Below are 13,425 nucleotides of genomic sequence, written 5' to 3'. Positions count from 1 at the left end.
CGCGTGCGCAACACCCATCCGTTGTGACGGTGGAAAGAACGCGCGTGAGAGTTTGTGGCGCAGGCGCACTGATATCCCTTTCGGACGCCTGCACAGTCCGCATCCTCCGTGCTCTTTTTGTGCAGTGTGGGATGGGGCGAGGCGGCCGCACGCTGAAGTGGTGCGCATGCGTACTCTGAGGTTCGTGGCGCCGAGCCGAGGAGAGTGTGGTGAGGTTCTCGGCGCTGCCGGGCGGCGTATGGCGGCCGAGCTGGGTCAGTCCGGTAGCCGCGGTCTCAGAGCGTCTCTCCTTTGTTGACTGGGGTGGAACCAGCTACGGCGAGCAGCGAGGCCCAGAGGTGAGGGGGGAAGGGACTGAGATGGGCTTCACCAGGGGACCCAGGCCAGCGGTGCCCCCCCATGGGGGATCCCCCTCCCCCAGGGGGTGTCACACAAGCCCCAGCCCAGCGCCCTTTGCCTTGCGCGCAGCCCTGGCCAGCCCCCCTGTCCCCCGTGCGCCCCTAGGCCGGCTCCCGTTCTTTCTCGTCTCTCCCCACGGGCCTGGCTCCTCTCCTCCTGCTTCTCCAGCTTCCATGCAAGCTGCCCCCCCCCGGGGCATCCTCTCCTGTGCGAGGCTGTGAGCTGCCCTTAGCCAGCGCCCCCTTCCCACCCACCCCAAGCTCCAGGGCCGGATAGATGGTGGCGACCCAGGCCTCGCACAGAGGCTTATCTTTAAGCTAAGGATAAAAGGGGAGCGTACCTGCTATTAGTGCCTAAAATACCAGTCCTGGGACACACCCTGGTGAATGACAAGTACTGCTTTATCCCAGTTCTCCATGACCATCCTTTGCATCCTGGTGGATGCACCTGCCTTGGGGCTTTTTGGTGATATGAATGTCTGCCCAGGCAGGTACTCGGAATGCTGTGTCATGTCATCGTGCGGTCCGCTCTTTCTCCCATGACTGCCTCACCAGCGCACCCTGGCAAAATCGCTACTGCCCTAACTCAGCAGTTTCTGTTCAGGTAGGGCTGCAGCGACGTGAGTGCCATAGGAACCTTCGCATCTGTAGTCAGGAGCAAAGACCCCTTGTTCCAAGGCTTGTGGCTTTTAATTTCGCTCTCTCTCTCTCTTTTTTCAATTGAATTTTAAATAATAAATTATAAAAGCACAGCTTCTCCTTGGAGATTACTCTTATCTATTGAGTGCCACGGTGTAATGGAAACTATACAAAACATAGAGGAAAACCTGGTGCCTGCTCCAAAGAGCTTACAATCAACAGGACAGACATGTTTCACTGCAAGTGTTTAAAATATATAACGTTGTAACTGCTGGGATCTGGTGCCATGGTGAAATGGCTAAAATATAGGACTGAGTACCAGGGCCCCTCAAGTTCTGTTTCTGACTCTGGGTCTGAATCAAATTAAAAATATTTTATGGCATGGTAAACTACACAAATGTTGCCACAATACTTTACTTAAAAAAAAAAAAAAGACACTCTTGGGTTCTGAATCAGAGGTATTGCATACAGAACCTTTCTGGCTTTGATCAAGTCACTTATCTTCTTTGCCTCTGTTTTTTTTTTTTAAATGCTTAAAAATGGACAGTGTCAACTTAAAAAAAATTAACTCATGTGAATCTGATCCATCAGTGTTACGTCCAAGTTCAGTGTAACTAAAAGAGATAAAGGAAAAGAGAGAGATCTTTTCTCTCTGTCTTGAACTTTTAATGGTGCTTTCTGCGCAGTCTCTTTGGTTATAGTCAGTTTCCCCAGTTGTTTCTGTGAGGTTTTCACACAGCAACAGGAAGGAAAATATGTCTGAAAAAATGGGGATTATATGATTGTAAAACCGCACAGATTGCTGTGAGGCTTCAGGACCTGAGTGAGAAATAGAGCGCAGGGAGTCCTGGCTCCCAGTCCTGAATTGTACTTTAAATATTTTTTAATTAATTAGCTTTCAAGTTGATGGTGGCCTTTTTAAAAAAACAAACAAAAAAAACCACAGAACAAATCATGAATTGTTGGGGTGATACCAGGATTGGTAGGCTGGTGAAGGAAGATTAGGGCAGGCTCCAGATTGAGAATCACTGGTGACTGAAGTCCTTTGTGTCTCTCCGCAATAGATGCAGAATAGGTAGCAGCAAATTAAGCTTCTCCATCTCCTCTCTGACAGTATGCCTTGCTCTTGAGCATGAAGAGCTCCCTCTAACAGAGAGATGGGAGTTCAGTCTCCATGGTCAATTAATAAACTTGGCCTCCATTGAGACTGCCAACAAAGGGGCCTCAATTAGCACCAAATATGATGGTTTGCCTTGTGGCCACTCCATTGGGAACTGGAATGAAAACCTCAAACTCCCTTCAACCACGGCCACTGAATTGGTGTCAGATAGTAATACCTTCTGGTCATTACCAACTTGGGCCAGATTTGAATTGAAGACCTATATAAGTGATGGGCTCTACATCCTATTCCCAGTCCCCTTAGCCATCTTCATCACAGCACAGGAGGTTTAGGCTGGACATTAGGAAAAACTTCCTAATTGTCAAGTTAGTTAAACACTGGGACGTATTGCCTAGGGAGGTTGTGGAATCTCTGTTGTTGGATGTTTTTAAGAACAGGTTAGAGAAACACCTCTCAGGAATGGTCTAGTTATTATTTAGTCCTGCCTTAAGTGCAGGGGACTGAACTAGATAACTTTTTGAGATCCCTTCCAGTCCTACACGTCTCTGATTCTGTGTTCTATGCTTTCCTTTTGACAGATAGTAGGGTAATATTTTTGTTTCTCGCCGTCAAAAACTTCATAATGTTTTGGAGCAACTCTAATTCTGTGCTTTCCTGATGACAGGTCAAGAAGCCATTCAGTCCCTGTTTAATAACCAAATAAAATGGCATCCAAATGGATCACACAGGAAACATTTGATGATGTGGTGCAAGAAAACATCACGGAATTTGAAATGGATCCAGATGAGGCTGTGAAAGAAGCTGTCCAGCAATTTGAATCTCAGGGTATTGCAAATCCCTCTCACTCTGAAGCAATAGGATATGACAGATATGTAATTAAAATGCTTTCAACATATTAAAAATCAGGGGTCTGCTGAGCTTTTGGGTGTGTGTTAGAAATCCCAACTTAGTTCTCATATAAGCCAGTTATAGGTGTTAAAGAAACCCAAAATATGTGCTCAGTTCTTTCTGGAAACTGACTGCTAATAAAGGGAAGCACTTCTCTAAACTATTTTGTTCTTTTTCCTATGGCACTTCAATCTGAAAGATCCCAAAGCTCTTCAGAGAATCTTCATGTAAGGGTCAGTTGCCTGCCTCTAAAATGCAACCTTTTCTGAGGTGGGATGCGAAGTTGTTTACAACACCCCATTTTTAAGGAGTGTTCATGGTAGGAAAAACTGCTTGAGCTGAAACAGCAGGAGGGAATTTAGAGAGGCAGAATGAACTTTTTCCAAGCTGGAATTTAGCCTGAGTTGCCCTTTGCTTTTAAAAAAGAAAAGGTATTTTCTGATCACAAATGGCCAAGACTTTGGTTTTGTATCCCTTCCAAAGGATGTAATAAACATCCTAATAATCCAGGCCTGTGTTTAAGTTAACTCTTAGTAAAAAGACATCAGCCTAAGCTTCTTCAGTTTTCACCAGAGTTCCTGTACCCCCTGCCTCCTTACTTCTCTCTTGCCTTTTAGGTGTTGATCTGAGTACTATTGTAAAAGCTTCACGGAAACCCACCTCTGAAAATGGCCAAGAGCAAAAACATGAAATTTTGCAGGTAGGAAATGTTAATTGTAGTTTTGCAACAAGCTGTGTGATCTAGTGGTTCGAGTAAGGGGTTGGGAATCGTGAGCTCTGGCTTCCACTTCCAACTCTGCCACTGACTCCCTGTGAGCTCCGAGGAAGGGCTAACCTCACTGTGCCTTCATGCTTTCTCACTTGTCAAATGGGGCTACACATGTCGGGTTAGCTATTGAAGCACCTCAGGTGGAAGGTGCTATGTAAGCGCAAAATAATATTTCCTGGCTGGCAGGAGCAAGGAGTGCCTTGGGCAGCTTTCAGGCCGCCCCCTCTTGAGCAGAAGGAAGGGTCAGCCTGACATGAACCCTCTACAGATGTTCTGAAAAGGGCATGAGTAACACAAAGGGGATACCTGGCCAGTCTGAGGATTGGTAATATGATGTGGAGCCTTTCCCCTCTCGTCTTCGGTTCCAGTCTAGCCCTAGGTCAGCAGTGAGTATAACTTTGCCAGGAGGTGAACAGTGGGGTCCCTCCAGGATCTGTGGTGTTCAACATATTCATAAACGATCCGGAAAAGGAGTGAACTGTGAAAGTTCAATCCAAAGCAGATTGTGAGGGGTTACTGAGGGATCTTGCAAAACTGGGCAACAAAATGGCAGATGAAATTCAATGTTGATAAATACAAAGTAATGCACTTTGGAAAAAATAATCCCAACTACACATATACAATGATGGGTTCTAAACTAGCTGTGGCTTTCCAAGAAAAAGATCTTGGAGTCATCATGGATAGTTCTCTGAAAACTTCCACTCAGTGCGCAGCAGTAGTGTTTAAAAAAAAAAAAAAAAAAGCTAACAGTATGTTAGCAACCCTTAGGACAGGGTAGAAAATAAGACAAAGTATCATCATGCCCCGTATAAATCCATGGTGCAACCACATCTTGAATATTGTGTCTAGTTCTTGTCTCCCCATCTCAAAAATATATAGTGGAACTGGAAAAGGTTCAGAGAATTGCAACAAAGATGATCAAGGGTAGGGAATGGTTTCCATGAGAGGAGAGACTAAAAAGATTAGGGTTGCTTATCTTAGAAAAGAAATGACTGGGGGGAGGATAGAGCTCTATAAATTCATGAATGGTGTGAAAAATAAAGTGAGCAGAGAAGTGTTGTTTGCCCTTTCTCACAATACAAAAACCAGGCCTCACCCACGAAATCAGTAGGCAGCAGGTTTAAAACAAACAAGAGGAAATACTTTTTCACACAACACACAAATTGTTGTGAATATAACTCCTTGCCATGGATGTTGTGGTGGCCAAAGTATAAATGGGGTTCAAAAAAGAAACTGGTTACATTCATGGAGGATAGGTCCATTAATGGCTATTAGCCAAATAGCCAGGGATGCAACCCCGTGCTCGGGGAGATCCTACGCATCTGACTGCCAGAAGAGGATAACAGGTGGATCGCTCCATAATTGCCCTGTTCTAAACACTCCCCTTGAAGCTCTGGTACTGGCCACTGTCAGACAGGATACTGGGCAAGATGGACCATATTCGGACTCAGTATGGCAGCTCTTATGTTCTTAGTTACTGGTGCCTGTTTATTGGCCTGTGTGAAATGAGTTAGTGGGAAGTTCGTCCACTTTACAAAAATCACCAATAGAAGAGGCACTTTCCAGGCAGACGCTGCAGAGAGGCCAAGAGCTGAAAGGGCCGTGGGGACTAAATTCCCCTTTCGTCCCTAGAGGTGGTCCCTGCAGCTCAGGAGTGAGGCATGCTGCGGGGGAAGAGTAGTGCTAGACTACCTCTGACCCCTTGTAGGGATGTAAATATCTGTTAAAAATGTTAACTGTTTAAATGACTAAAATTGTCATTTAGTCTGTTAAACGATTAAAGGGAGAGGGGTTGGGGCGGCTCGGGCCGGGTCTGGGGTCAGCGGGCTGGGCTGGGGGTTAACGGTTAGGGTTGGTTGGTTAACTGGTAAGTCTAATGCTTACCGGTTAACCATTTAGTATTTTACATTCCTACCCCATTGTGTGCTGAAAGACTAATGTCTATCTCTTGGGCTGTCTAGTGTTTCTCATCATGCCAAATTTGCTTAAATTTAAGGGGAGAAATGATTATTAATATGCAGATGTGATGATCCAGTAGATTTCCCCCCCGCCCCAGGTGATCAGTTGGTGGGGAGAACATTAACCCCCATTTTTCTTCTTTAGACATTAGACTCACTCAGGAAATCCATCGCTGACTCTGCACTCAGTGAGGTCGGGGAGCATCTAGTGCACTTCAGTGAGCAATGCAGAGAACAGCTGGCTGCCCGCTACTTGGCTGGGCAGAAAGGTGCCTGTCCTGTGGTGCTGTCTGCCTGCAAGCTGGCCTCAGGAGACAGAAGTGCCATGCTCAAGGCCCTGCATGCTTTGTCTGCCCTCACGGATGGGCAGCCAGACCTGCTCGACTCTGCTGGCCAAGAGCTGTTGCTGCAAACGCTGAAGGAGAACGCAGATGATGCTGAAATGACTCTAGCTGGGATCCGGTGCATCCGACACGCCTGTCTGAAACATGAGCAGAACCGCCAGGAACTGGTGAAAGGTGGCGTCCTGCCATTGCTGACGGGTGCCATTGTCCGGCATGGCGACTGTGCTGGGGTGGTCCGGGAGGCCTCCTCAGCGCTCAGGATCATGACATTTGATGATGACATCCGTGTGCCCTTTGGCCATGCCCATGATCACGCCAAGATGATTGTATCAGAAAACAACGGTTTAAAGATCCTCATAGAGGCTGCCAAAGGTAGTATTAACCCTTTGACTTCTGGTTCTTATCTCACTCCCTCTGTGCTCTCCTACCCCAAAATCATGCTGCTTAACTGCAGGTTTAATTTTTAGTTCTTTATGTGGTTGCTTAGTGGTCAGAGCAGAGGACTGGGAGCCAGGACTCTGCATTCTCTTCCCAGATCTACCGCCAGCTCGCTGTATGTGACCTTAAGCAAATTACTTAATCTCTCTGGGCCTCAGTTTACCCCTTTATAAAATGGTGGTAATAACTTGCTCGCCTCCCATGGAGGGTTTTGAAGTTTGCTGCTGCTAAAATGCTTTCAGATCCTCTGAAAGGTACTGCAGAAGGGCAGAGTATGATGATTGCTCCAAAGGCAGCTGAAGGGTCAGGATTTCAGTTTTCAGAGCTAACAGTCACCTGGCTAGAGAGCAGTTAACAGCTCAGGCAATAGCTGTGTAAATTTATTCCACACATGACATCCTGCCAGTGTGCCTCTCCCTGGGCCTGAAAAGGCCTGTGAGTCAAAAGGGAGGTCAAGCTCCATGGCTCATTCAATTCATAGTCTACGTCTTTTGAGTCTCAGTCAGTGTCAGTTATGATGGTGAGTTTTGGAACAGGGACTCCTCCCCCACTAAGAACTGGCCTGAAACCTACCAGTTCATGCTTGATCCTTCTTCTAAAACCCATGTGAAACATTCTGCCAGCTCCTCCTTCCCAGCTCCTATTTATTTTCCTCCCTTGTCTTCCTCCTCCTGCAGCGTTCACAGACAACTCCAGCGTTCTCCGTGAGCTTTGTGCCACCTTGGCTCGCCTGTCCGTCCGGAACGAGTTCTGTCAAGAGATTGTGGACCTTGGAGGCCTGAATTTCATGGTGGCCCTGCTGGCTGACTGCATTGACCATCAGGTACTGTCCCTCTTCAGTGAGTGGGATGCTTTCCTGGAAGCGAAGGTATTTATGGGTGGGGGTTGGGGATAACGTTGCCTAGCACGTAACATGGTGCTTTTCATCTTCAGTGCACTTTCCAAACATGAATGAGCATTAGGCTTTGGTAACCTCTGCCCGTGGGCTCTTGCCACACAAATGGCACTGCTGATGCCCACTTACCACCTTCTACGTTCTGGCACGCAACCAAGGTTCCATGTGCTGAGTTGGAGGGAGAGCCAAGAACAGAACCCAGCACCCCTGCTCTAGCCTCTGTTCTATAAAGCCTCCCCGATCTAGGAATAGAGCCTTCCTAGTTCTCAGGAAAGCTGGAACATTGGCTATCCTCTACATAGTATCTCTGATTTTTCTAGGGAGTTAGGTGCCCAAATCCCACTGAATTTCTGTGGATTTGGATATTTAATTCTCTTAGGCTTCTTTGAAAATCCCAGATACTCTGAACAGGGCAACTTGGCCATTCTGCCTGGAGCCAGTGGAAAACGCCATCTGGGATGTGAGGGGCTGGGAGTCCTGAGGAAAATGTTGCTATTCAGGTAGAGTCTTTGACCCCTCATTGGTCCTGCCTGAGGTTCTGAGTTCGAGTCTCAGGGCTGGGAGTGAGGTGGAGGGTGCTGCCTTTCAGACTGAGTGGCTGTGATCCATTTTGCCTGGCTTACATGGGATCTGGTGGGTTTTGTTTCTCTCTGTTCTTTTTGTCGTTGAGTGCAGGAGCTGGTGAAGCAGGTGCTGAGCGCCATGTGGGCCATTGCAGGGAATGATGACGTGAAAGACGCCATAGTCAACACTGGAGGAACAGACCTCATTGTGCTGGCTATGAGCCATCATCTTGCCAGCCCTCAGGTATACACCAGTATGTGTGCTGGGGACTCACTGTGCTTTGGAGCTCTGTGTCTGTCTGGGTTTGGAGGTCTGATTTTTGGCCCATTATTTCATTCTGATAACAGCATTAATGGTGCCCAACGGTTTCCACCCCAGGCAGCGTTACTTGCAACCCATGTAACTACTTCTGACTTGGAACAATGCCCTGCTGATGCTGGGAGCAGAACTGTGCTAGCTGCAGTCGCAGCGAGTAGAATTCTGCTCCCAGCATGGACAGTGTAGCAAGGCATGCGTTAACCCCTTGAATGCTCCTGTTTTCTAGACAGGTTAAATGTGTACGTTACAAGTGTTTGTATGACATCCAAACAGTTAACCACTTTCTGCCGTACTAGTACATTTATTGTGCTGGACCAGATGGCTGAGGGGATTGGAAACTGGATCCTGAGCTTTACACATCTCAGTCAATAGTTCAGATCCAGCCATCACTGAAAATCATTCTTCTCTGATGTCTGTGTGGTGGCCTCCATGTCAAAGGAATACACCGGACTAGTTACCAGCCAGCAAATGTTACCATCAAACCCCCCCATGTCTTTCTCCAGTTGCCTCTTATATTGGCAAAGCTGAGGTCTCTGTGGACAACAGAGGTGGCCGCCTGTTGGCATGAGGTGGCGTCAGAAGGGGGTGTTTGCCTGGCTGCTGGCCACACTGTACCTGTTCTGTGATGAACAGAGGCTGTCGTTCTCTAGGCCCATCAAACTGACGTCTCACACCAGCACCAGACTCCCCGTGTAAATGCCCTGGGAGTTGGTGTGCTGGCTCAGTGGGAGACTAGCCTCCTTTCTCCTCGGGGGAATGAATTGGGGGTTGGGAGGCTTCGCGAGGGTGCTGCCTCTTTTCTGGTTGCAGTTGTTTCTTCCTCTTGGTCCCGCAGATCTGTGAGCAGGGCTGTGCAGCCTTGTGCATGCTGGCCTTGCGCAAGCCAGAGAACTGTAAAGTCATCATGGAAGGCGGAGGGGCCCTGGTGGCTCTCCAGGCCATGAAGGTGCATCCAAGAGAAGGGGCTGTGCAGGTACCTGTGCAGGAGCTCTTTATTACTAATTCAGTACCGTAGGGTTCCCTGCCTCCCTGGGTTTCTTTGTCTTTCGCCCAACATCTGTACGGAGTTTGCAGCTGTGTGGTGAAGATAATGAAGAAGTTGCGGGTGGAGCAGTGTTCTATAGTTCTTTCAGAGGCATCTGTCTGTCTGAGCTGCTTGATGCCAGATTCGAACTGGAAATTGTCCTTTGATTGTGTTCAGTCCCAAAGACCTTGTTCTGAAGTTTGCATTCTTCAAGCCGTACCTGTCACTAACATCTCTTCCTGCCTGCATAAATATAGCCCTGCGCCCAGCCCCGTGGATGGTGGTTCTGTGTCCATCAGGAGGCCTCTTGCATTTCCCGCTTCATATCCTACTTTATTGAATCTTTGTGACCTTTAAGGAAAAAACAGCTGGGTGGAGAGGATGGGGTTACGTTCCTTCCAGCCTGCCAGTCCTGCTTAAATTGGTCACAGGAAAGGCAGGCTGCCTGTCCCCCAAGACTAAGTGAGACCCTTTCACAGGGAAAAATCAGCCCCCGTTTCCTTCCCTAAGCCCTGTAGAATGCTGTACCTGCTCTGCAGCTTTTCTAAATATTTTACATCATTTAAAAATGTTTTATTTAAAACCTTTTTGCGCTAGAGCTTGTTAAACTCTCATAAAAATGGTCACACCAGTGGTCCATCCAGTCCAGTATCCTGTCTCTGACAGTGGCCAGTCCCAGAGCCTCAGGGGGAGTGTACAGAACAGGACAATTTGGAGAGATCCACCTGCCTTCCCCTCCCCAGTTCTGGCAGTCAGAGGTTTGGGGACACCGAGAGCAAACCTAGTTATATTTTTGTCCTTCACAACATCCCCAGGCAATGAGTTCTCACGTTCCAAAAGTATTCCCAGCACTCAGTGAATTCAGGGACCAGAGTGGAAGGCTGATTGTTTCCCTCCTTGTCTGATGTCCTTGCCCATGTGGCAATCAATGGACTAACGTCTCTGGCGGAAGGGTGCTCCTGGGCCTAGCTCCCCATCTCATGCCCTGTGTTCCTTGTTTGAGGGTGGCTGATCTAGAGTTAGGAAGTCACTTGGGGATGTTTGGGTTCTGTGTGTTAAGGGAAGGATTTGTTCGAACAGGATTTAACCATGTGGTCAGACCCCTGTGCCTATCTCTTGAGTCTGCCAAAGAGGCAGTGAAAGGTCCTAGGGGTGGTGAAGGAAGCAGTCGGGGATGACCCTTGGGTAGTTGGCCAGTTTTCCCACCAAAGCAGGTTTTAATCTGTGACCTGAATGCAAAGTGGCTGCCACTTCTGTATCTGTGGCTGCTACCTGACTAGGAGCCAACTCGTGCAAAGCATGTTGGAATCCCTCAAATAGGAAGGGGGCACCAGACTAAGCCCAGCCTTGCTGTACGTGATTCCCTTCTGGGTGGCCTTATGTTCCTCCCCATGCTCCCTCCATGAGGCATTAACCGTTCTCCTGTCCCTCTCACCTCAGAAACAAGCCTGCATGCTGATTCGGAACCTGGTCTCCCGGAACCGGGACTTCTCTCAGGCTATCCTGGAGATGGGAGCTGAGAACTTGATTGTGGAGGCTCGTGCGGTGCACCAGGATTGTGATGACATAGCCAAAGCTGCCTTGAGAGACCTTGGCTGTAAAGTGGAGCTCCGAGAGCTGTGGACAGGCCAAAAGGGAAGCCTGGCTCCCTAAACCACTGCCCCCGAGAGCCCTGGAAACTTGGAACATCTCGCTATGCAGCATCTACAGGCAAACATGGCATCAAATAATCTGCACTTAAAACTGGCCCCGAGCAGCTGAAGAGAATTCCTGGCCTGTGGTGTGGGCTGTACTACACAGGGGCATCTAAGCTGTTGCTGAGATGGCGTTGTCTGTGTATATAGGCTACAGATACACAGAACTTGTGATGATCTACTCTCGCTACAACTTGATGCGTGGGAAAGACCTACTTCTCCCCTCCCCCTACCCCACCCCCCATTGCTGTGTGTTACTTATTTATAGTATGGGCTGTTCCCATGTGTGTGTCCATGTTGTGATCCAAAGTCGATCTCTTCCTGCAGCAGTTTGGCATCTACCATTTTAACCAGCCTTATCCTACCTCCTGACCCCTGCTCTGTGCCCCGGTGGCTAGCCGCCCCAAATACTATTTGGGGGAGATGACACCAACATAGTGAATGTCCCGTCCTATCCCAGTGCTGTTACTAGCATGCTGTGCATTGTCTCACTGTGTTGGCTAGATCCATTTCCATCCGATACAGCATTTTAAACAAATGCAAGGTATTGGCTGGAAACGTCATGGCCCAGTGTGTCACGTTTATAATCGCTGAGTTTCCAGAAATAAATGTAAGATGATAGGACTGTTCCAAATGTGTACAGTCAAATGATAGGTGTGTGAGAGAGCTTTGGCGGGCGGGAAAAAATAGCTTGGTGTGCCCCAGTGTTGTGCCACCAGAGAGCCAGCCACATTTTGAGCCCTTTGCTGGGATCACCCGACATACTCTCCCAGAGCCAAGACTCTTGTAGTTACCTGCTCTGACCAACAGGCTATGGCTCTCTCAGGAGAGGGAAGACACTAGAATTAGGAGGAAAAAGAGGTGGAAGAATATGGCAGTCTGAAATCTCTTGACCTCTCTCTTACACATATGCTAAATAGCCCCCTCCCTCCCCAACCAAGAGGAAGCATTTTTGTGACTCCTCAATCCTCTTACTCTCTCAGTGGTTGCCAGTTCTGCTCCAGCTTCCACACTCTGTTCTGTTGCCATTTGCTTCGTTGTTGAGTGACTAAATTCATATTATGAAAAACGTAAAGGGTGCTTAGCCCCAGACAAGCCAATTTGTAAAGGGGAGAGGGTGGAGAAGATGACTAATGCTTTTGGGCATTTTAAACTGATTATGCCAAGTGTGTAAGTAAATGCTGTTGTAGCTGTGTGATGTCTGCCTGTAAGGCAGCAAAAGTCTTGACAGCTTTGAAAACCCCAAAGGCGCTAATTCCATGTGCAGTGTGTGTTTGCAATAAGCTGCCTACATTCCTTTCTCAGTTGCTTTTCTGGCAAAAGCTGCATCCATCTGTCTGTCTCTCTCTGCAATCTCAGTTCAATAAACCCTGCCAGACTGCACTTGATCATCTCTCCATAGGGCAGGCAGTGACTGGGCTTAACAAAGAGGCCAGAATTCAATGGTGACCTGGACATTCTGCATGTGAAAGGGGGCCTGGGAGCATTCAGGAGGGGGCATTTCTCTGGTGCTGGCCTGCCCTTTTGATACTGCTTCAGCAATGGGTCTGGGATGGGATGGAAGGGCCAGAGTTGCATCTGAGTACAGCACGGAATTGGGGAGGATGGATTGGCCCTGAAGGATGGGGATGGATATGAATTCTCCTCCTGCCTTAGACAAGTGTTGGTATGATGACTCTCTTCTGCAGTGTAGCCACAATCTTTCTCCCCTTACTCCTTCTTGGGTCTGAGTCCCTGGGTCCTATCCAGGTGAGGAGGGCTAGGCAGGGTCTGTGCTGCCCTGTGTTAGCTGTAGGGGGATTCCAAACATGAGGCATTATGCTTCCCTGGGGAATGAGTGTATCCAGCAGAGCATGAGGGCCCTGGATCCAGGGTGGCTTTTGAGAGAGAATACCCAGGCCCCTCCCAAAAAGAAGCAAAGCAGAGAGAACCCGAAGCTGTTACAGAAATAATATATTTTTAAAAATACCCAGCCCTGGGTGTGTGGCAGTATGCGTTCGTCTTCCTGAAGTTCACAGAGGCCAGTTACTGGTTGGAAGGTGGATGTGCGGTGCTTTAATGGGGGTGAATGCGGTTCCGTCTGCGGGAGATCCACCATCTCAGCCTACTGCCTGCTTGTCCCCTGGCCTCCTCTGTCCCCCGGCTGCTGCCAGCCTGTGGCTTCACCGTAGATGACCTCCTGAAGATCTTTCGTACCCAGCTTACCAAGGAGCGGAGGCTGAGCCGGGAGGGGGTGGATCGTTGTTCACCAGCCCTGTTGCCAGAGGTCGTGGGATGAGAGCGTGGTGATAGCTTCCCATGCCCTCCTTCCTGTCCGCTTCCTGATGCTTCAATCTACAAATACCAATGACAGGGAGGAGTTGGTGGGAGGAGTCT

General features: G+C 48.5%; 1 protein-coding gene across 2 annotated transcripts; it reads left to right on the top strand.

Annotated features, from left to right (window-relative positions):
* Nucleotides 1–36: 36 nt before the first annotated feature.
* On the top strand, nucleotides 37–13,285 carry ARMC6 (armadillo repeat containing 6). 2 transcript variants are annotated; one of them, XM_074939598.1, is made up of 8 exons: nucleotides 37–338; nucleotides 2,822–2,982; nucleotides 3,663–3,745; nucleotides 5,918–6,488; nucleotides 7,232–7,377; nucleotides 8,125–8,256; nucleotides 9,167–9,304; nucleotides 10,796–13,284. In XM_074939598.1, the coding sequence occupies exons 2-8, from the start codon at nucleotides 2,862–2,864 to the stop codon at nucleotides 11,006–11,008; spliced, it is 1,404 nt and encodes a 467-aa protein (XP_074795699.1). In that variant the 5' UTR covers nucleotides 37–338; nucleotides 2,822–2,861; the 3' UTR covers nucleotides 11,009–13,284. The 2 variants fall into 2 exon arrangements, with proteins under 2 accessions (XP_074795699.1, XP_074795700.1); XM_074939599.1 differs by lacking the exon at nucleotides 37–338 and adding an exon at nucleotides 876–1,002 and having other exon boundaries at nucleotides 10,796–13,285.
* Nucleotides 13,286–13,425: the final 140 nt, after the last annotated feature.

This window comes from Natator depressus, chromosome 25, assembly GCF_965152275.1.
Source record: "Natator depressus isolate rNatDep1 chromosome 25, rNatDep2.hap1, whole genome shotgun sequence".
NCBI lineage: Eukaryota > Metazoa > Chordata > Testudines > Cheloniidae > Natator > Natator depressus.
This window is presented reverse-complemented; position numbering and strand designations above follow the sequence as displayed.